The 26,234-nt window shown below is 42.0% G+C and overlaps 2 protein-coding genes across 3 annotated transcripts; both read right to left on the bottom strand.

The window, feature by feature from the left end:
- Positions 1 to 666: 666 nt before the first annotated feature.
- LOC111563817 (deoxyribonuclease-1-like) lies at positions 667 to 25,788 on the bottom strand. Of its 2 annotated transcripts, XM_023263084.3 has the most exons (10): positions 25,659 to 25,788; positions 14,657 to 14,799; positions 13,515 to 13,603; positions 13,323 to 13,334; positions 4,046 to 4,132; positions 2,881 to 2,978; positions 2,687 to 2,799; positions 1,779 to 1,936; positions 1,583 to 1,679; positions 667 to 1,226 (listed from the first exon to the last, which is right to left on the bottom strand). In XM_023263084.3, exons 2-10 carry the CDS (start codon positions 14,789 to 14,791, stop codon positions 1,074 to 1,076), a joined length of 942 nt encoding a protein of 313 aa, XP_023118852.1. In that variant the 5' UTR covers positions 14,792 to 14,799; positions 25,659 to 25,788; the 3' UTR covers positions 667 to 1,073. The 2 variants fall into 2 exon arrangements, with proteins under 2 accessions (XP_023118852.1, XP_023118853.1); XM_023263085.3 differs by lacking the exon at positions 13,323 to 13,334.
- Positions 20,498 to 25,652, bottom strand: LOC129349472 (circumsporozoite protein-like). Its single transcript, XM_055012691.1, has 3 exons — positions 23,856 to 25,652; positions 23,352 to 23,497; positions 20,498 to 22,069 (listed from the first exon to the last, which is right to left on the bottom strand). The coding sequence occupies exons 1-3, from the start codon at positions 24,004 to 24,006 to the stop codon at positions 21,356 to 21,358; spliced, it is 1,011 nt and encodes a 336-aa protein (XP_054868666.1). The 5' UTR covers positions 24,007 to 25,652; the 3' UTR covers positions 20,498 to 21,355.
- Positions 25,789 to 26,234: the final 446 nt, after the last annotated feature.

Here is a 26,234-nt window from a genome sequence, read left to right as displayed (position 1 = left end):
TTTTACCATGGTTTAAGATTATTGTGGTAGTCCGTTTGTTTTATTCCAGCTGTTTACTCTATGCTTGTCGTCCTTTAACTCTATTTGTGTTGTGTTTCTGTCTATTTGCTGTAATTTTCAGTCTCTACGGGGTCGTTTTAAATCTTTGTGCTCATTTATCGCATCGGTGTGTTTCTTTGCTCCTTGCTGTGCTGTTTTGTGTGTCCGCAGGTGTTGATCATCAGTGATACATCACCTCACTAATAGAAGATCTCTGCTGGCAGGAAGCAGCGCTCTTCTTCGTCGGTGGAACAAGTTGTCCTGGCTGAGATGAGCTGCAGCGCCTCCGGAGACTCAAGAGGACCGAAGAACTGCAACCTGCGGCTCCAGCTCGATCCTCTGCAGTTACTCTGACAATCTGGGCGCGATTTGTGTGTCTCTGAGGTCATTTTGTGTCAGTTTGTGTCTCTGTGGTCGCTTTGTGTCTCTTTGTGGTTGTTTTGTGTCTTTGGTGTTATTTTGTGGTGATAGTGTGTCTCTGTGAGGTCATTTCTTATTGATTTTGTGCCTCTGTGAGCCTCTCTTTAAATCCATCTATTTCTGGTCCTGTCAGCTCTGTTGTGTGTTTTTGTGTCGTCTGACCCAAATGAAACTTTAGTGTTGTAAAAAAAAAAATCAATGTCAGCGTTTTAATACTTTAAATTCAAACATAATAAACTTTATTGAACATTATAAAAACACAAATTCCCGACATTTTGTGAATATTTACAGCAGCTTCTGGACAAACCTGAGCCACAAACACAGGAAGTGGAACCAGCGACAAACAGGAAACAGGAAATTAACACCAACAGTCCATAAGTAGAGGGTTCCACTACTGAACAGCATTATGGGTAAGAACCTGCTGACATCACAGCTCATGTTTAAAGAGTGTTGGATAAACAGAAACTCACAGCTTCAGTTCTGAGACTTTAAACCTCCTGAAGCTTCGGTTCTTCTCCGCTGTGAGGAACCAAAAACAGAAACGCTTAAAGACACCTGAGACCAGACAGAACCGACGGAGAACCTCCTCTGGATAAAATCGTTCTTTCAGGACATCACAGGACGAACTGGCCAATCACAGACAACAGGAGCAGCAGGAGAGGCGTGGCCTGGATCAGGAAGGGGGCGGAGCCTTTCACTCTCACCTCTGTGGAGGCAGGGCCTTTCAGTCTCACCTCTATGGGGAAATGATCGCTCACCTCAAGTACCTGCAGACGGAGAGTTCACATGGATCAGAACCACACTTTAACTGATGGCATCGGACCAGAACCGGTTCTCTAAAGAACGTCAGCAAAAATATGTTCTTTGAAGAACACCTAAAGGCGCCAAAAAGAACCATTAAAGAATGGTTCCTTTAAACACCAGGATGTCACTCTAGGGATCTTTAGCAAAAACAGGAGACGGTTCTTTAATAAACCCACAAAAATGCCTAGAAGAACCATGAAAGACGGTTCCTTTAGGCACCTAAACGGTGCTCCAAAGAACTAAGATGCCACTTAGAACTCTTGTGAAACTGAGACGAACACTTTTATCGACCAAATGATTGATGCCTTCAGGTTCTCACCCTGGTCTGGGGCAGTTTGAGGTCTTTGCCAAAGTTGTAGACTTGAGCAGAAAACGGTTTGATGGCCTTCAAGAAGGGTTCTCCATGGACCACGATCCTGAAGCACAAAGAACAAGATTAACAGCAACACAAACACGAAAGTAACTTTTAAGTAATATGGAAACACACACAGAGACAAAGACACACACACACACACCTGTCGTAAGCACAGTTGGTATCGTCCGTCACCGTCGTGTCGACTTTGTCTCCGATCAACCAGGAGAAGTTCGAGTTCTTGAAAAGTCGGATTTTCTTGCGGTCCTTTCTGGTGACGTAGGCACAGCTGGCGTGGAAATCTCCGAGGAACATCACGTTCTACCAACACAAGAACATAGAACAGCAGCTCAGGTAAGGTTCTGCTGATACCAGAACCATGCCGTTCCTTCTCTAAGGGTTCCACGTGTTTGTTCTTACAGATCTGTTTGTTGTCTGCCAGAAATAGAACATTCTGTAATTAATGCATAACTGGTGATGGACTGCGTGGTCTCTATGTTCTAGAATGTTCTAAAAGTAGAACAGGTCTTGAACCATGTTTCTGTTTTTGAAGATGCAGGACCATTATGACATCACACCAACGCCTTCAGTCAAAACCTGGAACCAGTCAGTTAGAACTGAAGAAGGTGGAACATCTTCAAGAACCAAAAAGAAAAAGTCTAACTGAAGCACTGATGGTAATCATCCATCCAGGAGGTGAAAAACAGTAGAACCAAACACCTTTGACCCATAAGTTCCTACACTTGAGGAATGGACAGAAACACATCAGACTGTTCTACAGAAAGACTTCCTCCTGCTATTTACGCTGGACACACAATAACAACACGGTTCATCTAAGTTCCAGTAAGTTTAAGGTGTTTCAGTGGTTCTAGAACATCTGATTTGATGGTTCTAAAACATCTGATTCGATGGTTCTAGACCATCTGATCTGATGGTTCTAGAACATCTGATTCAAGGTTCCAGCATCGATGCGATGATTCACAGCCGACAGAAACACCTTAACTCTCACTTCCTGTTTTAAAACTCTGGTGTCTAAGTGGTTCTAGTACCCCTGAGATCCTGGTTCCTCACCTTGTTGTTCCACTTCTTGCTAACCTCCTGGAAGACGTCGTAGAGCCGGTCGATCTCGTGGACCGCCTTACTGGGCTCAGAGTGGAGTGGAACCAGAACAAACTTCTTGATTGCTGCAGAACAGAAAAGATGAAGGAGGTTAACCTCAGCCAGCTCAGTTCAACAGGTTTCTGTTGGGTTCTATATCCACTGACCGGTTCTGTTGCTCTGGAACTGAACAACAAACGGTTCTCTGACGAAGGACTGTTTGCTGGAGTACTGGTGCTGACCCGTCAGGTTCACCATCTCAGTTCTGTTCAGAGAACAGCAACAGGTTAATGTTGGTCAAAGCTGGTTGAAGAAACACTGAACAGAACCAGATCTAGGGTTCCGACTGTGACTCCTGGAGGATTATAACCGATCTGGTGCCAGTTTTTACCAGAACACTGACAAACGTTTTTCAGTTTCACACACATCCAGCAGCCATGAACCCAGAATATTTAATATGTTCTAATGAAAGGAACCCAGAAGTGCTGCAGATTCTTACGTTTGATTTACTTAGACGATTATTAAGTTCTGTTAACGAAGTAGAACCAGGTGGATCCACAAAGAACTCTCTGGAAAATGGTTCCTTAAAGAACCTATTTTGCTGAACTTCATTTGAAGCACCACTGATGGCTCCTAAAGGAACCTTTTTAATGAATCTGACACACCTTACGGGGTTCCTTCAAGGATCGCTAATAGAAATGGTTTTTTAAAGAACCTCTCTCTGCTAATATTCTGCTGGAGTTCTATTTATGTAAAAACGTCTGTTAGCGTAGCTAGTATAGTACCAGACATGTTTTATAATCCTGGCCACCAAGACAGAAAGGTTGCCCATAATAAAGAACTCATTCTGAGATCACGAACTAGAACCTCTGGAAAACAAACACAGAAATAATAATAATAATAGAACAAAAACAAACAAAACCAGATGGAACATAAATATACATAAAGACATCCCGGTATCAGGGAGTTAGAACCCAGACTGGAACCAGAACACGAGGTTTGGTTTTCTGATCTGTTATACCGTCCAGGTGTGTTTAGAGTTTAGAGATATTTTAATCGTTGACATGTAAATTCACAGCTTCAGTATCCCTGCTGGGTTCTAACCTCAGTGCTTATTAGGATTTACTACTATCAGAGACAGAACAGTGGAGATTTAAAATCCGGTTCTTCAGCTGGAAACAAACAGATGTTCCTGAATGAGTTTGTATTTGCTGCAGGACGTCTTCTTACGCTTCATAAATCATTCTAACGTGTCTTTTGTGCCTCATTTTAGTTTCTTGTACTAGTTGTGACCTCACAGGAAGTGATGCTGTGAGTCCAGGTGAGTCCTACCTGTAGATGAAGACGTACTGCTGCATGTCGCCAGGAGAGTTTCCTAAACTCTGACTGGACACCGACTTGTAGGTGAAGTCGTCGTACCTCGAAGAACAGACGGAGAGAAACTGGTGAAAACAGCAGGTAGAACCCAAACAGAACCATCAGAACCACAAAGATTCACAGTGATTTATATGATCAGGTCAGAATCAGTCGGTTCACATGAAGCCGGATCAGAACCAGAGATACTGATAAAGTCTGGTCCTAGGCTGGTTTAGGAGAGAACTCACATCCAGACGACTGCTTTCTTTTCTGTGTTCCGCTGTTCTGGCAGAACCGAACAGAAACCTGAAGGTGTTCGACTCAAAATACTGACTGAAGATTAACTCAGAACTTTAGTTCACCAGCTGCTTTCTTCTAAACTGTTAGCAAACATTCTGGCTAGCAACACTGAAGCTAAGCTAACAGATCCAGTAAAACTGTACTTTAACTCCACTATTTAGTACTTAAAGGCACTAAATATGAAGTACATCTGTGTATAAGTACATTATAATGTGATTTAAACTGTGCTTTTAAAAGCTAAATAACATGCTAACAACACTGAAGCTAAAGTAGCCTAGCTGTCGGTCCAGTGGTGGAAAATACATCTTCTCTAGTACAACATGGAGGTATTTGTACTTTACTTGTGTATTTTTATCAATAGCATAGTTCACTACATGTAAGAGGAACATGTGATGCTTTTACTGCAATAAATATCCGGTTACTACTGATGCTAATTATGCTGTGTGGAGCCATGCCAATGCTAATGCTAAGTGCTTCAGTAGAAGGAAACTGGACTCCTGGTTCGGTTCCTGAAGACCAGAAACTACTGATGGCGATCTAAGAACCTGGAGTTGAAGATCCGTCCACCATTGGAGGAAATGGATGTTTAAGGAGGACTGAAGGAACCAGAGGAGGGTTCTACAAGAATGTTCATCAGGTACCGACTGGGATCTGATTGGTTTTAGTGTGTATTTTTTAGTTTAAATCTTTAGTTCTAAATGAGTCACTTTAAAGAGAAATAAATCAGAATTCTGTTGGTCTGAGCCTTAACATCCATGATGGTCACATAAAATTGGGTTTAGATTATTTATGTTGTTGGATTTAATCCTTAATATTTAAATTCCACAATCAGTCTTTATTATTTAAACTTGCTGGGTACTTTCAGAACTTTAAACATCTTCCTCTACTGAAGCTCTTTGGCTGAAGCTCTGATGGAGATGTTTGAAAAACTGAGAATGTTGCATCGTGGCCAAAATAACTTTGCACAACATCTCAAGTTTAGTTCAGTGGTCTTTACTGAAGCTCGTGCACAACCACCAAGCACATATCTCTTAGATGCCGCTTCTTCTGTGGTTCTCTCACAACAGCAACATCCAGCAGGTAACACCACGCTCGTGCGCCCTCCACTGGAGAAACCGCACAACAACAACACAACATTGCAACAATCACTGTCCACAGTACACTTGCACATCTAACCTGGAACAAGCCCTGGCATAACATCCAAAACAATAATACTAAATCTCAGTATACCACATCTCCCTCACCTTTAAGCAAAAACCAACCATGACAATTTAAGCCAATAGGTGTACATAATATATTCACAATAATAAACTGAAGATGACTTAGCCCAAAACTAAGCAATAAAGTCTATTAAGCTTTCCTTTTTTTACTTTAACAAACAAAATCTTTAAGGTGAGTAGGGGTACGTCTCTCTCTAGTGGAATGTCTTGTTTCTAGCTCAGCAGGTTTCTGAATATCTGAGACAGAAGGTATCTCTGACACAATTTTCTCTGTGTTAGGACTCTGCTCTTCTAACATGTGAGGTTTGGTCATGTCAGGTAGTGTAACAACATTTTGAGTAGTGTCAGGAAACAACACTAAGCTTCTCTCTTTCTCAACATTTAGCTCAGAATCTGCCAATCTAGCTCTGACCTGATCCACGTGCCTTTTTACAATTTGACCAGAACCAACATTAACAGTATACGAAAGAGGTCCTGAAAAGTCTTGAATAACTCCAGGAATCCACTTTGGTCCATAGGAATAGTTCCTGATGAGCACATCATCTCCTGATGTAAATCCTCTCTGTTTACTGCGTGCATCATGGTTCTCTTTCTGTTTCAGCTGCTTTTGTAGCACTTTGGTTTTCACATCTGGACGAACCAAATCCAGGGCTGATCTTAGCCTACGTGACATCATGAGTTCTGCAGGTGATAATCCTGTTGTTGCGTGAGGTGTGATCCGGTAGCTAAACAAGAATCTTGATAACCTTGTTTGTATTGTCCCTTCTTTCATCTTCTTCATCCCCTCTTTGAAAGTCTGAACCGCTCTCTCAGCAAGTCCATTTGTAGATGGATGAAATGGGGCGGATCTCACATGATGTATTCCATTTTTCTTCACGAAATCTTGGAACTCTGCACTTGTGAAGCAAGTTCCATTGTCAGACACAAGCATTTTTGGTATTCCGAAAATACTGAAGCTTTGTCTGAGTTTTTCAATAGTGACTTGGGAGGTGCATGTTTTAGTTGGGTAAACATCAAGCCACTTTGAATGTGCGTCCACAATCACAAGAAACATTTCTCCTTGGAATGGTCCAGCGTAGTCCACATGAATCCTCAACCATGGTGACTCAGGCCATTTCCACGGGTGTAAAGGTGCATGGGCAGGTGCTTTTTGATGCGCCTGGCATTCATGACATGCCTGAACAGTTCTCTCAACGTCTTGGTCCATTCCTGGCCACCACATGTATGATCTGGCCAGTCCTTTCATTTTAGTCATTCCCGTGTGAGTTTGATGTAACAGTTTCAGCATCCTTTCTCTTCCTTTTGTAGGAATTACCACTCGAGCTCCCCAGAGGATGCAGCCATCTCTTACACTGAGCTCCATTTTCCTCTGGTGGAATGCCTTAAGGTTTGGATCAGTTACTGCAGGCCATCCTTTGAGGATGTATTCATGTACTTGTGCTAATACAGAATCTTTTGAGGTCCAGCTCTTTATCTGCTTTGCACTTATCAGTGTCTCATCTAGTATGTCCATCATTAGCACTTGCTCAGTCCTCTCCTCTTTCCTTAATTTGACAGGGACTGGCAATCTGCTCAACGCGTCTGCATTTGCGTGATGTTTGCCTGGTTTGTAGACAATGTTGTACTGGTATGCACTGAGTTTGACAGCCCACCTTTGTACTCTTGGTGATCCCATTTGAGGAATTGGCTTCTTTTCATTGAACAGATAGATCAATGGCTTGTGATCTGTGTAAATTGTGAAGTTGCGACCGTACAAATATTTGTGAAATTTCTCAATTCCAAATATGACCGCAAGTCCTTCTTTGTCCAACTGAGAGTATCTTGTCTCAGCAGGTTGCAAAGTACGAGAAACAAATCCAACCGGTCTCTCACTTCCATCTTCCATGAAGTGTGACACTACTGCACCTACTCCATAAGGTGAAGCATCGCATGACAAAACTAACTCTCGGTCAGCTGAGTAGTGTACTAGAACATCTGATGTGTTTAGCAAGTCCTTGGCATTTTGGAATGCCTCTTCTTGTTCTTTATTCCATTTCCAGCAAACATCATGTCTTAACAGTTCATGCAACGGTGCCAACCGGGTTGCCAAGTTAGGAAGGAACTTGTTGTAGTAGTTTAACAATCCCAAGAATGATTTAAGCTCTGTTACATTTGTTGGTGCTGGCGCAACTTGAATTGCTCTGACTTTTTTATCCACTGGGTGTAGTCCTTGTGCGTCGACTCTGTACCCCAGGTACTCCACTTCATCCTGAAGAAACGTGCCTCCTGAGACGTAATCCAGCCTCTTTCAGTCTCTTTAGCACAATGTCTAAGTTCTTGATATGATCAGCTACATCCACACCACTGATCAAAATGTCATCCAAATACACTGCGACCAGGGGGATGCCACTTAAAAGACTCTCCATCGTTCTCTGAAATATGGCCGGAGCGGAGGCCACACCGAACGGTAGTCTGTTCTAGGTGAACAAACCTCTGTGCGTGTTTACTGTGAGGTATTTCTTGGAGTCGTCATCCATGAGTATTTGTTGATAAGCGTGACTCATATCTAACTTCGAAAATTGCTTACCCTTTGCAAGTGCATTGAACAAATCCTCTACTCTGGGTATTGGATACTGCTCAAGTGATGACACTGTGTTTACAGTTAGTTTGTAATCACCACATAATCTGACTGTGCCCACTGGTTTCAGGATGGGTACTACTGGTGCTGCCCATTCTGAATACTTCACCGGTGTGATGATGTCCTCTTTCAGCAATCTGTCAATTTCCTCATCCACTCTTGCTCTCATGGCATAAGGAATCGACCTTGGACGGAAGAAGCGTGGAACAGCATTTTCTTTCACATGAATAGTGGCTTTGGTGCCCTTTAATGTGCCCAGCTCCTCCTTGAAAACTTCCTCATGTATGCACAGCACTTCCTGTAATTTCTCATTTGCCTCCTTCTCTGAGTACATATGGTGCACTTGACGAGCTTTGTATCTGGCTTTTATTTCTTTCCAATCAAGTTGAATGTCTTCCATCCAACCTCGGCCCAGCAAGGAAGGACCCTCTCCTTTCACGACCACGAGGGGCAGTTTGGCTTTTTGCTTTTTGTACTTCACATGGACATGAGCTGCTCCAACAACTTTCACTGGATCTCCTGTATAGGTCTCCAACTTAACCCCGACTTGTTTAATGTGGGGAGTTTTCGTGTTTTTCCACATTGTTTGAAATGTCTTTTCATTCATTACGGTGAGACTGCAGCCTGTGTCAATCTCAAAATTAACTCTCTTCCCATTCACTTTCATGCTTTCCGTGTATGGATCCACTTTTCTTAGGTGTATTTCACTCATACGCCCTAGCTTAAACTTCATACTTTGTAATGCAAAAGGATCTTCCTCTGAACTCTCAGAGTGGCTTTCTTCTGTTTGTTCTTTAACTTTATGTGAACGATAGCTTGAATGAGACTTCTCATTTTTCACAGCTCCTGATTTTGCATTTCCTTTCTGTTTGCCTTTATTCCGACAAGCTCTAGCAATATGGCCAACTTTACCACATGCATGACATTTTTCTTGTTTAAATTTACATTCTGCAGCATTATGTTGTCCTTTGCAACGATAACACTCTTGAACACTGCTGCTCTTGAACGCGCTCCTCTGATGCGTACCTTTGTGCAGCTTGAAGCACTTGGCTGTTGCACTTGGATTCTGGAGGTCATGTGCATTTTTATTTGCCGTTTCTGCCGCGACTGCAATGGACAAGGCTTTTTCATACGTTAGATCTGTCTCTGCCAGAAGTCGTCTTTGAATCCGGTCATCATTTATTCCACATACGATCCTATCTCTCAACTTCTGCTCCAGCGTGCTGCCATAATTACAGTCCTGTGCCAGCCTACGCAGCTCTGCTACGTATTCCGTCACTGATTCATTTGGCTTATGACCGCAAGAATCAAACTTGTACCTCTGGACAATTTCACTTGGTTTGGGGTCGAAGTGGTTTTTCAGCAACGTCACAAGTTGTTGGTAAGTCTTCTCTTTTGGTTTACTTGGGCTGAGGAGGTTCCGTATTAAACTGTATGTAGATGCGCCGACCACGCTGAGGAGTATAGCTCTCTGCTTATCCCCGTCAACAATCTCATTGGCCTCAAAAAACTGTTCCATTATTTCACAGTATTCTTCCCAGCTTTGACTTTTAGCATCAAACGCCGCTAGAGTGCCGATGGTCGCCATCTTCTCTTAACTTTTATGGTAACTCTCCCCCCTTTTTGAAACTTTTCTCCAGTAAACCACGTCCTTACTGTGAATCTTGTTTGTCCTCGTCGCCAAAAAGATGTTGCATCGTGGCCAAAATAACTTTGCACAACATCTCAAGTTTAGTTCAGTGGTCTTTACTGAAGCTCATGCACAACCACCAAGCACATATCTCTTAGATGCCGCTTCTTCTGTGGTTCTGTCACAACAGCAACATCCAGCAGGTAACACCACGCTCGTGCGCCCTCCACTGGAGAAACCGCACAACAACAACACAACATTGCAACAATCACTGTCCACAGTACACTTGCACATCTAACCTGGAACAAGCCCTGGCATAACATCCAAAACAATAATACTAAATCTCAGTATACCACAGATAACCAGAAGCAGTTTTTCCTCTAGAAGCTCTCCAAGGTTCTAGTCTTAGTCTGGTTCTCGTCACCAGGCAGTTAGAACTGAAGAACCTTCACAGTGGAATATCTTCAAGAACCAAAGAAAAAATCTTCTCTAATTTGTTTTTATTTGAGTGCTGAGCTTGATTTTTATATAATTCTATGTTTAAACAACCTTTAATCTGTAAAGTTCTAGAAATAAAATAAACATTCTCGAATGTTCTCTTCTTCTGTGGTGCTTTAATGGCTTCAGCCTGAGGAACGCTTCAGTTCTGGAACTCCTGTTAAAATCTTGGAACGTCTAGAAGGAACCCTCACTGCTGGTGAAAGTACTACATCCAGCTGCTAACACTTGTGTACTTTTACCTCAGTGTGTCTGAAATGCATTATTTTTAGTGCTGTGTTCCACCACTGGACAGTTAGTTCCACATCAGCCTCACGTTCCCTCAGAACCACCTGGACATTCCCTCAGAACCATACATGCATTTAGATGGACAGTAATCAGATTACAGTAATCACAGTATGGTTAGTGATTAGTCAGAAACCCTGCAGTGTTTCCATTCATGGAGCGGTTAGCTAGCGGCTAACGAAGCAGACGGACTCCAACCAACCAGCTGACAGAACATGAAGGAACCCTCCACCAGTAGAACCAGATGTTAGAACAGGAACAGCAGCTGAATGCAGGAGCAGCAAAGTTTAGTATTCTAGATATTTAGAGGAATTCCGGGTTTTTTGGTGTTCAGTTTCCTTCTTCAGCCTACATGTTTCAGTTCATTTCTTTAACTAGAACCATTAAAGAACCGACTCAGTTCATCTAATTAATGAGAACCATTAAAGAACTGAGTCTCAGCTTTAAAGTTACATCAGTTTAGCGGGACAGCAGCCGAGTTCCATTAAAGTCAGAATAAAGAACAAATCCAGAAATCTGCTGAAACTAAAGCTGAGACTGTAACACAGAACCTTTAATCCAACAGAACAAACTGAAGCAAAGAACCTGAAGAACAGAAGAACCGTCAGAGTTAAACTTTGTGGATAAATGAGTTACCTGAATATCAGCAGTAATGACAGGAAACAGAAATAAACACAAGTTTAAGAATAAACAGGATTCTAGTAGAAGATTATCAACACTTTACTGCAGTAAAAGTACAGAAGAGTCACAGCAGCTGATCCTCACACTGGTATCAACTGGAATCTACTGGGATCTTCTTGACCGTGTTTGGGTCTCTGTGGTGGATCCGACCAGGTACTTCATGGTTCCATCTTGGTGGAGGTTCTAAACAAGGTGAGCTGCTGATTCTAAGGTTTATAAAGGGCTGGTGGAACCTCATTTAACAGAACTTCTGCATCGTCACACTCTGGGTTCTCAAATGTTCTGAGATCCAGGAACAGAAATAGTTCCTCATATCTGGAACACTTTAGGTCTTCAGGTAACTCAGACTTTAGAACCTTTAAGGTCCTTTAAGTAGGTTCAGCTCTTGTTGTTTGTAAATGGGGTTGATTAGAACCATGACGTGACACAGAACATCAAAGCGTGTTCTTCACTCGACCCAGAGTTTATGTTCCCTTTGGTTCCTCTGTGTTTGCTGTGTTTAAGAAGAGCAGCTCAGTGGAGATTCGTTCAGACTATTGTGATGTCACAGCGAGTTGGGATCAGGTCAAACTAAAACTAATCGATTATCGGTCCTGATTGATTATCGGTTCTGAGCAGGTCCAGTTCCTCTGGAACTATCTGCAGCTGCTAACAGAACAGAGTAAGGGTCTGCGCAGTTCAAACAAAGCTTTACAGAGGTTTTCCTGGTCCTGGTGTTCCACAGGGTTCCGTACTGGGTCCTCTGGATGTTCTATGCATGTTCTAGACTATGACACGTTCCACCTACAGAACTCCACAGCTCTGGGATATTGAGGGATTCATAGGGAGTCTGTAGTTCTTCCTGGTCAGGTTGAATGTGGGTACAGTGTGTATAAAAATGTGTAGAAAAGTGTGTAGAATGTGTTTTTATCTGATTGTACTCTTTGGTACAATGACAATAGAACTTTTTGATTCAAAAAGGAAAACATGTTTTGTTCAGCTTGAAGATACAAGAACATCTTAATATATTAATAGAACTGATTAAAGCATCGGTTCTACTGAGACAGTCAAACACACAGTGGTGGAAAGTACAAGTACTGAAGTATTTCCATGTTATGATACTTTCAATTTCAAAGATATACTGCAGTAAAAGTATGAAGTCTGTTGTTCTAGATGAAGGAACCCAGCAGTGTGTGATCTACAACAATGAACCACTTTCACTTATCTGGTGCTAAAACCTAAAATGTATTTTTCAGTTCTCTTGTAATCGTGTATTTTTACTTTATGGCGCGTTAAAGCTTACGTTCTGTCAGAGCTGCAGAACAAACCAGATGCTGGAAGTAATAAAGGTCACACTTTATCCTGGAGAATCTGAGTCATGAAGCTGAATAAACACTGATCACATCCATCAGACCATTAAACCTCTCAACTAATGTCTCTTCAAACTTCTGTGGAGGTTCTCAGTCATCCAGGTCCTGGTGATGGTAGGAGCTTCAGGAGAAACCAACTGGAGGAACCTCCTGCTGGTTTCTCCTGAAGCTCCTACCATCTCCTCATCCTGTAGATGTTTTTCTATCTCTAATGTTTCCTCTCTACTCCACTCATCATCTATACAAGATGTTCCACCATGCTGGATGGATCTCCAACTACATCCTCTGTTCTCTGTTTCTGCTGCGTTTATCTGATTGGTCCAGGAGGTTTCCTGGGGTAACGAGACTTAAAAGGTAGAAAATCAAACTACTGGACCTGAAAACACTGAAATATCCCATATTTGTTGTAAAATAAAAGTCCAAAGGATGTAAAATGACTAAGACATGAAACGGTGGTGGAGTTGAGAGGATTTAACTTCTGATGGATCTAAGTTGATATTTAACCTGAACAGACATAGAGAGGAGAATAAGTGTGACGTCTGAACAGATTCTCCATCATAAAGTGTCAGCTGTTATCATCACGGGCTTCAGGATTAGTCAGAGGATGGATACAGGTGATTAGGATGATTAATGTGTGATTAGAGGAGGATCCATGCTCAGAAATCCACCCTACCTGTCGGCTGCCCTGTTGGAGGCACAAACACAATCACCAGTTATGTTAATGACAGGAAGTGCAGCGGCCAACAGGAAGTTACATCATCAGCAGGTGTGTGTAGACACATGATAACTGAATACAGTCTAGACTGGGATTATGGGATGTTTGTTCCTGATGTGTCTGACTCATGGAGACTCCTCCTGATCTCACCTGTTCAGAACAGCCAGCAGCTTGTTGACGGCTCTTCCATCTACATCCACCACGTGCTGCAGCAGACAAACATCACAGCGAGACACCACCTGCAGGCAGGAGAACACATCTCATCAGCTTCATGGAACCACAGATCTGTTTAGAACCTTAGCTTAGGACCATCAGAACCGGGTTCCTGCTTATCTGGACTCAGATGTGCTGCAGCAACAGAACAGAGCTGGAGGAACCCTGAAGATATCCTGAGGATCCAGGATGGTTCCCTGTGGAACCTCAGTTATCTGGACACTTTCAAATGTTTACGTGTTGATGTTTACATGTTAATGTTTATGTGTTGATGTTTACATGTTGGTGTTTACATGTTGGTGTTTACACATTGGTGTTTACACGTTGATGCTTATGTGTTGATGTTTACATGATGATGTTTACACATTGATTTTGACACGATTTTTACACGATGTTTATGTGTTGATATTTATGTGTTGATGTTTACATGATGTTTATGTGTTGATGTTTACATGTTGGTGTTTACATGTTGATGTTTACATGTTGGTGTTTATGTGTTGATGTTTACATGTTGGTGTTTGCATGTTGATGTTTACATGTTGGTGTTTGCACATTGATGTTTACACGATGTTTACACGATGTTTGCACGTTGATGTTTGTGTTGATGTTTACGTGTTGATGTTTATGTGTTGATGTTTACACGTTGATTTTTACACGTTGATGTTTACACATTGATGTTTACACGTTGATGTTTACACGTTGATGTTTACACGTTGATGTTTACACGATGTTTACATGTTGGTGTTTACATGTTGATGTTTACATGCTGGTGTTTGCACGTTGATGTTTACATGTTGATGTGTTGATGTTTACATGATGTTTCACGTTGATGTTCTGACAGTTTATTTAAAGAGCTTGAAGGTTCTTGATGGTGGTTCTGGGTTCTAGCAGAACCTGTTGACCTGCTTTAAAGTTCAGAAACACTGTTTCATCAGACTTTATGTTCCTGCAGGTCATCTGTCTGAAACATTCTTCACTAGAACCCTGAGTTTATGGAAGCAGAACCAGCTGCTGTGAAACACCCTGAAGGAAAAGAACCAGAAACTGGAGTGAGTTCTGCTGGTCAGAACGGTTCTTACCCGGGTCAGAGTGTGGATCAGTTTGTAGTTGGAGGCTTTCTGCATGTTGAAGTTCTGAACGTTGTAAGAACAGATCCTGAAGTCTTCTGCTGCTCTGCAGACGGACAGGATGAAGATCAGATAGAACCACCTCATGGTTGGATCTGTGGAGAACATGGAGGTTACTGATGGAGAACCAGAACATTATTAACAGGATGTCAGAGGGATGCAGCAGTCTGACAAACCTTCAGGAGGAAACAAGTTCACAGAGTTCATGAAAGTTAAAGTTCGAACTGGTCTTCAGGACGTTTCTAACACAACCAGAACCTCCTCAGAACATCTGGTTCTTCATCTCCAGTAACTTTATCAATGATCAGAGTTCTACCTTCATACTGGGAATATTTACAGAGTTCCAGGTCCTTGAAGTCCATAGAGGAGAACGTCCCCTGGAGAAAGTTCTAGAGTAGACCTACCGACAACTGGACAGTTGTCGGTAGGTCTACTCTAGAACTTTCTCCAGCTGTCGGTAGGTCTACTCTAGAACTTTCTCCAGCTGTCGGTAGGTCTACTCCAGAACTTTCTCCAGTTGTCGGTAGGTCTACTCTAGAACTTTCTCCAGGGGACGTTCTTCTTTCCTGCTTCCAGTCTTTAAGTTTAGTCTCACTTAGAACATTCCAGGTCCTTGAAGAATGCAGAGGTGGGTCCAGATTTATCATTATTTCATCTCTGATTTTTTTAAAGCTGCAAACAAACGGAACATTCAAATTTCATGAAGCTTCATTCTGAGCTGACATTCCTCTTAAAACTAGAACAGACGGAATGTTTCTCTGGAACTCAGCAGATGAATTGTCAGAGCTGAGTGTGACTTTTAGTTCCAGCTAGGCGGTCGGACCGGTCTGAGCGTGCTCAGACCTGAAGCTGAACCGGTTCAGGTTTAAACTCTGTTTACTGCAGAGGTCCGTTTCACGAAGCAGGTTCAACAAACTCTGAGTTTAACCCTGAACTCTGAGTTGATCTACTCTGAGATAGAAAACTCTGAGTTTCCGGTTTCACAACGGCTGATTCGAGTTGGTTAAATCAACTCGGAGTAGTTTCACCCGGAGTTAAGCGCATGCACCACAACTCTGAAAAGCCAGGATCAATGGAGCGCTGATTCGACGAGTCACCATGGCAACGGGGAAGCGGAGGACTACACCGTTTGAATTGGAAATCTTAATGCGCTTATATAGCGAGTTTGAACACATTTTTAGAAAGAAGTGCAACACCTGCAGCTGCAAAAGAGAGGGAGACGGTGTGGGAGAACATTGCTGCCCTGTCAATGCGTAAGTTTAAATCACAATAATATTACAGGAAAACTGTTTGAATAGTAGCCTATTAAGTTATTTCATTTAGGTAACATCCTGCAGGGGAGAAGCACATGTGGCAGCAGCTGAAGATGAAATATAAAAACATTTTTAAAACAGGTAAGAAGTTGGCATAATCTCATGGAGCTTCCTCATTTTGATCATGTTTTACATTGTAAAGTAGCCTAAATATTAAGTGGCTGTTTGACTGTGCAGTGGTTTTATCCCACACAGCCTAAATGTCTGCATCCATATCATGTTCTGTTAAACAATTAAGCCTATTTAAACTGACAAAGACTTCTACTCAGCCAACTATATATATATATATATATATATATATATATATATATATATATATATATATATATATATATATATATATATATATATATATATATATATATATATATATATATACACACACACACACACACAGAGCCTTGATGGCTCTGACAGGTTTATGTCCAGGGAAAACCACAAAGATGGTAAAAGTCGTTTCAGATCCAGACACACTTTTCTGACCGTCCTGCATACAGTTGTCTTACTGAAGTGTTCTGCATCTACGACATTATATAAAAAACTTCCATTTGCAAAGAACCGCAGCACAATATCTGCTGGGATGTGAGAGCATGACTGTGGTTGGTAATGATGTAAATGTAAGGATGGATTAGGTTGTGGATGTAGATTATGGACTGTGAGGTGAAACGGTACCGCTCTAAAAGATAACTGTCCAGAAATGTGAGAACATCTATGCACGGTCTGAAAACAATCTCCTGACGAATATTTAATTCTCTGTGCAGTAATTCTGCTCCTTCATCTACTGGATCGTTCATAAAAGGACATGACATTTATAGACGGCAGAACTAGACTTCGCCAAAACTCGCCAGCTGACTGAATGAATGAATGAGGAAATCAAATCACGTGTGACTGAAAGAGGGCGGAGACTGAGAGAAACTCGAGGTTTACTGAGATAAACCTGGTCCTGACCAGGTTAGATTCATAGAGTCTGTTACTATGGTAACTGACCGAGAGTTTCAGTTACCCCTCTTTGTGAAACAGGTTAGAGTTACTCCTCTGTCTCTGGTTTGAGTTACCTCCCTTTGTGAAACGGAAAACTCAGTTTCCCTCATTTCAGGGTTAAAAAACTCAGAGTTTTCACTAAACCTGCTTCGTGAAACGGACCCCAGATCTGTTCAATGATTCACTCTGAATCTGTTAGAAGAGAACTAGAACTAGAATTAAACACATGAAGAGAATCTCTGTAGAGAAACCATTAATCAATGATTCACTCTGAACCCTGTTAACAAATGAACTAGAACCATGAAGAGAACCTTTGTGCTGAAACTAAATAAAAGGAAACTCTAAGAACAGAAGCCGTCGGATCAGATCTGTGTTGAAATGATTCCTTCAGGTTTTACTGATTCTCAGGACTTCATTAAAAACAGAAAAACTGTTATTAGAATTATTTACAACTTTGATTTCATCAACATCAGTTCTGATTAGAACAAATAAATAATCATTTAGTTTCATCTTAGAATCCTGAAATGTCCCTTTGTTTTTTTTTATGGCAGAAAAAACCTAAAGTGGAACATTTTCCTCTTAAGTAGAACCTCAGAGGCTGATCAGCTGATTCAGAACTTCTAAATAAGCAGTCTAGTGGAAATAAACAATCTGCTGTTTGTTTACAGTAGAAATAAACAATCTGCTTTTTACAGCAGAAATAACAATCTGCCGTTTGTTTACAGTAGAAATAAACAATCTGCTTTTTACAGCAGAAATAAACAATCTGCTGTTTGTTTACAGTAGAAATAAATAATCTGATCACTTTAAACTCAGAACCTGGACTTTAAACGCTGATTTAAGGCTTAAATCCAGAATGACTCCTGGAGAACCTCCAGAGGAACATTTCAGATCCTCTCAGACTCTCAGGTGAGTTCAGGTGTGTTGAGGCTCCGCCCCCTGCAGCCGATTGGACCGGAGCAGCGACTTCCTGCGACATGAACCCTTAGAACCGCTCCAGAAACAGAACAAAGTGGGTCAGAAACACAGGCTGTGATTGGACGACTGAAACAGGAAGTTATAGAACCACAGAACAACAAAACTACAGAACCACAAAACAACAAAACTACAGAACCACAAAACAACAACCACAAAACTACAGAACCACAAAACAACAACAGAACCACAAAACTACAGAACCACAGAACAACAAAACTACAGAACCACAAAACTACACCAGAACCACAGAACAACAAAACACAGAACCACAAAACAACTACAGAACCTCAGAACCACAGAACAAAACTACAGAACCACAGAACCTCAGAACTACAGAACAACCTCAGAACCACATGTCAGAACCTGCTGACAGGAGGATCCAGAGGGTCAGAACTCCTCGAAGGTTCTGATATTTGAGATAAACCAGGTTCTCCGTGATGTTCTCGGCTGCTGGCTGAAACCAAACTAAGGGCTGAAGGAATGTTCTCTGAGGAGCCTGAAGGGAGAACGTTCTGGAATTCAGAGAAGCTAGAAGCTCTTCAATCTCCACCTGAAGAACCAAAGGTCTGAGTTTAGACCTCAGAGGAGGAACCTTGAAGGTTCTCCGTCTGGAAGCTGCTGTTTGGATCTAAATGCTGATTGGTTCATCAACGACAACAACAACAATAAACAATAAACAACAACAACAGGTCCACAATCTGGATGTTCTCATTCTAAACCTCCATCAGAACCATCTCTGGGTCTTCATTCTTCCATCTCCCTAACATCTACCCTCCTCCTGCTAGAAACTCCATCCTGGTTTTCTCTCTGGTTCCTCCAGCCTGAACTCTACAGATCTCTCCATAAAGTCCAACCAGTCCAGAATGCAGCAGCTCAGATCCTCACCAGGACTCCTTCTCTCCACATCACCCCGGTTCTCCAACACCTTCACCGTATCATCTACAGAACCATGCTGCTGACCTTCTAGACCTCCAGAACCTCACTGATCTCCTCCACATCAACACTCCCACATCATCTCAGATCATCTTCTACCTTTAACCTGTCCATTCCTCCACCATGACCTCCAGAACCTCCATGACCTCCAGAACCTCCAGAACCTCCATGGCCTCCAGAACTTCCATGACCTCCAGAACCTCCATGACCTCCAGAACCTCCATGGCCTGCAGAACCTCCATGACCTCCAGAACCTCCATGGCCTCCAGAACCACCATGACCTCCAGAACCTCCAGAACCTCCATGGCTTCCAAAACCCCCAGTCTCTGGACCTCCCTCCAACCTGACATCAGAACCATCGACCTGCTGGACGTTTCCACTCCTCCTTCTTCTTCTGTTTTAAAATAGTTCAATTTCCCTCTTTTAAATTTTTCCATCTTTAAGTTTTATATTTTTCATGTTTTAACTCTGTACGGTGAGCTGGCTGCTCTGAAAGACGCCTAGTATGGAGGACTAAAAGTGCCAAAATTAAATAAATACATCATTAAATAATTAAATATGTCATTAATTAATTAAAATTGGAATTAAATACATAAATGTGTTATTAAATATGTCATTAATTCATTAAAATACCAATTCATTTTAAGTAAAAAACATATATTATTATTTCACTATTTAATTATTTCATGGTCCTTGTGTTGCAGTGGATCATGAATTTATTTTATCTGTCAACCTCGCCGTCAAAGTCGGTGGGCGGATCCTAACACCTGATTGGTTACCCTGCACATCAAGTCAAGGGAAATCGATTCCAGATAATGGATTGATGCAGAGCTTGTGAACACATACCGATACACTGGGTGGCGCTATTCACCTCTACGTTGGTTTGGATACTCTATTAAACAAAACTTTATTGGCAACCGCTAAAGACTCGGTCCTCTGCCCAAATGCTGATACAGCACAGTGCAAGACAAAATTTCCTTTAGCATTTCCTTTAGCATCTACCCGGCGCGGTACAGCTCGCCACTACTGTACTGGACTCGGCTCGACTCGGTTTAGCTGTTTTTCCATATAGCCTCATCGTGGGTGGAGTCGTCATAGCGCAGCGAGCCGAAAGTCCCTTAATGTCATTTGCGTGCGACACAAACGCAACATAACGGAGGCGATGGTTCACCTGCTGCTCGGTCTGTGGCTTTCTGTCAGATTCAAAGTAATAGAAGAGTCTTAGAAAGCTGAGAGCAGCGAGTCGAAACACTCAGGAGACACACAGGACAGTTTGGGAGGCGATGCAGCAGCATCAAGCTGAAGACAAGAGGATATGAAGAGACGACATATGAGGGTAAGCTAATGCTAGTTCGCTAGCTATCGTGTATCAGTCCTGTGAACGACCCTGTAATGGCTGCAGTTTGTCGCTATTAGGTATTAAAATATGTATGCTGTGTATGTGTTTCAGATGCTCTCTGATGAGACTTCATGGGATTTACCTGAAGCAGCAGCACATGAGCCTGCAGTGGCACAAGGTGTAGAGGAGGAGGACAGAGATGTACAGGATGCACTGAAGCACTACGTGTCATGCAAAAGTTAGAAGTTATTCTTCTCGTTATACTTCTGTTTTTCTGTCCCCGGACCGCTATTGTTTTCTTGAATGCAATTCTGTCAATAAACTTTTGTACCTTTTGCAGATGTGTCTATGCTATTGTTTGTTTTATGTGAAGGTTAGCAAGATTACATGAGAAATTAAACATCAAATCATTAAAACAGCTGTTTTAAGAATATTCCAGTTTGATAAATCAGTATTGCTTTGGTGTAATTCAGTCAATGGAATTATGAACCATAAAGGAGTTTGTGTTAAAACATGTTAAATCCCATTAAACATAAATGCATTATTAGGGAATACAGAATTGTTTGGTTCAGACTGTTGTATCTTTTCCTACCAGTGTCTTAACAGACAAAATGAAAAGTTATGATGCAATCACATAAGTCACAAAATAGTTTATTAGTCAGCAGCAAAATCAAAACTATTTACAATGTGCAAAGTACAAACTGTGGTGGGCCTGTCCTACAGTGGAGGGCTAAAAGTAAAACTATACACAACTACAGGTGCTGGTCATATAATTAGAATATCATGAAAAAGTTTATTTCAGTAATTCCATTCAAAATGTGAAACTTACATATTATACTCATTTGTTACACAGAGACTGACATCTTTCAAATATTTATTTCTCTTAATTTTGATGATTATACCTGAATATTAATGAAAATCCCAAATGTGGTAAAATTGAATATTGTGGAAAGGTTCAATCTTGAAGACACCTCTAATCAGCTAATTAACTCAAAACACCTGCAAAGGCCTTTAAATGGTCTCTCAGTCTAGTTCTGTAGGCTACACAATCATGGGGAAGACTGCTGACCTGGCAGTTGTCCAAAAGACGAGCTTTTTCATGATATTCTAATTATATGACCAGCACCTGTAAATCTCAAGTCTATGGGAGGTGGACTCGCTCACACTCGCCGGCTGCCCACTGCCTGCCCCAGCTACCCCAGCAGACCCAGCACTACCTGCCTCAGCTGCCCCAGCAGACTCAGCACTACCTGCCTCAGCTGCCCCAGTAGACCCAGCACTACCTGCCTCAGCTATCCCAGCAGACCCAACACTGCCTGCCCCAGCAGACCCAGCACTGCCTGCCCCAGCTGCCCCAGCACTGCTTGACCCAGCTGCCCCAGCACTGCCTGACCCAGCTGCCCCAGCACTGCCTGACCCAGCTGCCCCAGCAGACCCAGCACTGCCTGCCCCAGCACTGCCTGACCCAGCTGCCCCAGCACACCCAGCACTGCCTGCTCCAGCTGCCCCAGCTGCCCCAGCACTGCCTGACCCAGCTGCCACAGCACTGCCTGACCCAGCTGCCCCAGCAGACCCAGCACTGCCTGCCCCAGCTGCCCCAGCACTGCCTGCTCCAGCTGCCCCAGCACACCCAGGAATGACTGGTTGAAGGCAGCATTCTGGGCCATCTCCTCCACTGCAAGGCCGCCTCATTCTCTCTTGCCTCGCTGAGGAGCAACTGGATGTTCTCATCATGCTGGGAATGACTCCACTCCTCCTCAGCCTGCATCTCCACAAGTATGCTAGGAAGGTCCAATTTTCTGTGGCCCCTTTTCCTCTTGCCTAGACCAAAGACAGAAAAGTGATCAGAATCAGCTTTAATGGCCAAGTACGTACACAACATATACGGAATTTGGTTTCGGCTGTAGGTGTCACACTAGGAATATGGAAGAGAATAATAAAAAATAAGGAAACTGTAGAAAGAGGAACAGGGAGGAAAAAGAAAGAGTAGCAAAATTAAATAAAACAATATATACAGAAATTTACAGCTCGACTGGAATAAACACATTAGCAAAATGATAATTGCTATAAACACAGTAGTGCAAAAGCAGAGAATGCTGTTCATGGTGAAAAAAATGCTGTACATGTCCATTGGAATAGTGACTATTGTACAGGTGTGTAGGAATGGCTCAGCTGTTTATTACAGTGATGGCAGTGGGGAAGAAACTGTTTTTGCGTCTGGTGATTTCTGTGTACAGGGATCTGTAGCGCCTGCCAGAGGGGAGGGGGGAGACAGTTTAATGTCCAGGGTGAGTGGAGTCTCTGATGATGTTTTCTGCAGTCCGTACTATAGGCTGTAGTCTGTTTCTGTCCTGCTGTGTGGCTGATCCAGAGGTGCACAGGACAGATTGGATGACTACAGTGTAGAACTGGATCAACAGCTCCTGTGGCAGGCCATGTCTCCTCAGCTGTCATAGGAAATACATCCTCTGCTGAGCCTTTTTCAGGATGGAGTGGATGTTCGTCTCCCACTGCAGGTCCTGAGAGATTGTAGTCCCCAGGAGCTTGAAGGACTCCACAGCTATGATGTGATGTGTTTAGCCACCCGTCCATTGATTTTCAATCATGATCATGTCTTTGATAGTTTTACTTTAATACATTTTTGGCACTCTTTACTTTAACTGAGGCACAAACAGTATCTCCTCCACCACAACTAAAAACAACGTGGTGCGAAACTTCATTTCATCTTGTGCACATTTTGGAGTTGCTAAGAACAGCTGTGTTTTCTTATTTCTATGTATATTTTCATTCAGTTTCACAGTTACCTAGTGACTATAAGAAGAATGGTTGCAATACTACATTGCACCAGAAAGTAAATTAGAGTGGCTTGCTTGTTAAGTCAATGGAAAAAAATGCAGCTGCATGTGTTCTGTTTATGTGTCACTGTAGCGACATGTAGCTTTCATCAGGCGTTCCTGAGCTGGCAGCTGCACAGTTTGCATTTACATCTGTCTGAATTCTTGGTCGTTGGTCTCACTGTTCTGATCATGCTTGCAGGCATTTACACCTGTAGTAATAATAATAATGTGAAAATCAACCATGCTCTCTGTTTACTGTGTCTTACCGGTGATAAGACGTTGCTGTTACGTTGATGTTGACAGGATCGGTGTCCGAGCTGGTACTGGTGTCGAAGCTGGTGCTGGAGAGGAGGCAGGGGAGCTGGGGGCTCCATGACGGAGGTGGAGCAGGCTTCGCATGTGGAAAGGGATTCTTGAACAGAAATAAACATTCACCATAAGTACACGAAAAATACGACATTGTAACTTGTGAAAAAAATAAACCTGTACGACCACTAGCTTAGTTCGTCATGCTGACTGATGTATTAGCTTCTGAGAGCTAAACGTTAGAAACAGCAGCACGAAATACAAGCAGAGCACGGAGCTAGCGCTGATGGCTAACTAGCTACCGCTGATGGCTAACTAGCTAGCGCCGATGGCTAACTAGATAGCTTACTGTCTGCTACAGGAGACAACAACGTTACTTTCTAAATATACTTGTTTGCTTAAAAGAAGCTTGCCACCAGTGGGACAAATGATGTAAAAGTTTCTTGAAGTCACAAAACACTCACCGTCCTCGAACGTCTCCAATAATGCAGCAGCTGAGTCTCCCTCCTGTTGCTTGTCGGTGCGGTGCCAGTAAATAGCTTCCATTAAACCTCTTCCAACACCTCCTGGTTGACCCACGCCGGCCGCTGTGGTCCTTGGTGGACCAATAGTCATTTTTGAGCTTTTTCAGCTTCTCCCTACACTGCTTCTGTCCTCTTTATATACAGTCTACTGTATATGTGAGCGGCCATCCACTCAGAGACCTCCTGATAAACTTTCTCCGTCCAGCTCCCTCTGTATTCTTTGGTCCACCACCAAAGACAGAAAAGGCTCTGCTTCCACATACTCTGCAAGGTCTAAAATATCTCTCACCAACTCTCTAGAAAGTTCACAGCGATCCTCCCTCAACACAGCCGCCATGTTTAGAAAGACTTCTTCTACTTCCGGTTTCAAGGAAGACAAAAGCAGTGGATTAGACTAGATTCGCGTTAGTCCCGCCCACGGACTTTGACGGCGAGGTTGACAGATAAAATAAATTCATGATCCACTGCAACACAAGGACCATGAAATAATTAATTAAATAGTGAAATAATAAGATATGGTTTTTACTTAAAATGAATTGGTATTTTAATGAATTAATGACATATTTAATAACACATTTATGTATTTAATTTCATTTTTTATAAATTAATGACATATTTAATTAATTACTTAATGATGTATTTATTTATTTAATTTTGGCACTTTTAGTCCTCCATAGCCTAGAAGTAAAATTTGTTATTATTATTAACAACAACAATAATAATAGTAATAATAACAACAGGAAGTCATCTTTTCTCCTCAAACATTGAGTTCATCACAACAACCTTCACAGATTCATTCATGTGAAGAAGCAGAAATAAAGACCGGTTCTGGTTCTGGTTCTAGTTTTGATTCTGTTCTGTACTGGTTCTGTTCAGTTCTGGTTCTGTTCTGGTTCTGTTTGTAGTTCTACTCTGGTTTTGATTCTGTTCTGATTCTGGTTAACAGAACCTGCCTAGTTGGTCGACCAATGGCTGCTGCTGAAAACGGTGACATCATGACTGAGCGATGACAAAAACACATGAATCATTTTAGAGGATTTAGAAACTCGACAACGTTTCAACATGTTGTGGGTCGGTTCTGTTGAGGTTCTGTTGAGGTTGGACCCGTCTAAACGGACCTTTATCTCCTAGGTAACGGGTTTGTGTTTACAGTCAATAAAGATTTAAATCTGATGTTTTCTAGCTTTTAGTTTCTAGTGTTAAATGCTCAGAACGGAAGTTGTGGTTCCAGGAAAAAGAACTTTAACGTTCCACCTCAGACCAGTGTTCTGTGGACCCGTCCGTCAGCCCGACCAGAACCACCAGGATCAGGTGTTTATTAATGATCTGGTTTAGAATGTGGAAGCTCTAAACTCCCACTGACCCTGAACTAATCGCGGTGATATTTCCCTCCATGTTTGAAGTCCAGTTAATGTTTGACGTCAGAAAACACCTTTAAACGTGACCCAGATTACCCAGAATGCACCTGGACAGGAGCAGAACCTCCTCAGCTGTTCTTTAAACATAAAGTTCTGGTTTAGAACCGTTCTAACATCCCTGTTGAAGTTTAACTGAAGCTGCTTTTTAAATAAAGTTTTAAATAAAGTTTCTGCTGCAGGACAAACAAACAAACATTAACTGGATCCAAGAACAAACTCTCCTCTGAATCTGGTTTCAGGAAACAAAAGTCTGAACATTTGGAGATAAAAGTTATAGAATTAAAACCATCCGGACCGAACCGGTTCTAAACAAACAGCTCCTTACCTGTTCAGGTGAGTCGACCGTGTGAAGCTTCCGTCTGGGTGGAGGCGCTCCACCTGCTGCTGAGCTCACCTGAAGCCCCGCCCACGTCCCGCTGCGTTCAGGGTCGGTAGGAAACCGGAGATCTGTTCAGCTACTGCCTGCCAGCTTCCATTAGCAGCTTTATTTCATGTTTAAAGCCTCCTGTTGTCCTCATTTACAGGCACCAAAAATATTTTTTCCTTGTCTGAAAAAAAATCCAAAAAATCCGCCTAAAATTCCCCAAATTTCTGAAAATTTACAAAACCTTAAGGAAGAAAATTCCAATAATTCCTTGAGTTTCCCTTAAAAATTCCTCAAATTTGGCAAGAAAATTCTTGTGAATATTTTCCAAAAATGAGTAAAAATCTTCGAAATAAAATCCTAAAAATATCTAAAGTGATTACATATATATATATATATATATATATATATATATATATATATATATATATATATATATATATATATATATCACATATATATCAGTAAAACTTCTGATATTTTCTTTAAGAACATTCACAAAAAAATCAACCAAAAAACAGCAAAATTTGCTGGATT

This window comes from Amphiprion ocellaris, chromosome 8 (genome assembly GCF_022539595.1).
Source record: "Amphiprion ocellaris isolate individual 3 ecotype Okinawa chromosome 8, ASM2253959v1, whole genome shotgun sequence".
NCBI lineage: Eukaryota > Metazoa > Chordata > Actinopteri > Pomacentridae > Amphiprion > Amphiprion ocellaris.
This window is presented reverse-complemented; position numbering and strand designations above follow the sequence as displayed.

What these genes read in the sequence shown, in the direction of transcription:
- LOC111563817 (XM_023263084.3), bottom strand. Translation starts at nt 14,791, where the DNA reads ATGAGGTGGTTCTATCTGATCTTCATCCTGTCCGTCTGCAGAGCAGCA. An exon ending in TGATCCACACTCTGACCCGG is followed by an intron (nt 13,604 to 14,656) that starts GTAAGAACCGTT and finishes TCCTGCCTGCAG; the next exon opens with GTGGTGTCTCGCTGTGATGT. An exon ending in GCAAGAAGTGGAACAACAAG is followed by an intron (nt 1,937 to 2,686) that starts GTGAGGAACCAG and finishes TTGTGTTGGTAG; the next exon opens with AACGTGATGTTCCTCGGAGA.
- LOC129349472 (XM_055012691.1), bottom strand. Translation starts at nt 24,006, where the DNA reads ATGACTATTGGTCCACCAAGGACCACAGCGGCCGGCGTGGGTCAACCA. An exon ending in ATTGGAGACGTTCGAGGACG is followed by an intron (nt 23,498 to 23,855) that starts GTGAGTGTTTTG and finishes TTTCTGTTCAAG; the next exon opens with AATCCCTTTCCACATGCGAA. An exon ending in ACAGCAACGTCTTATCACCG is followed by an intron (nt 22,070 to 23,351) that starts GTAAGACACAGT and finishes TCTTTGGTCTAG; the next exon opens with GCAAGAGGAAAAGGGGCCAC.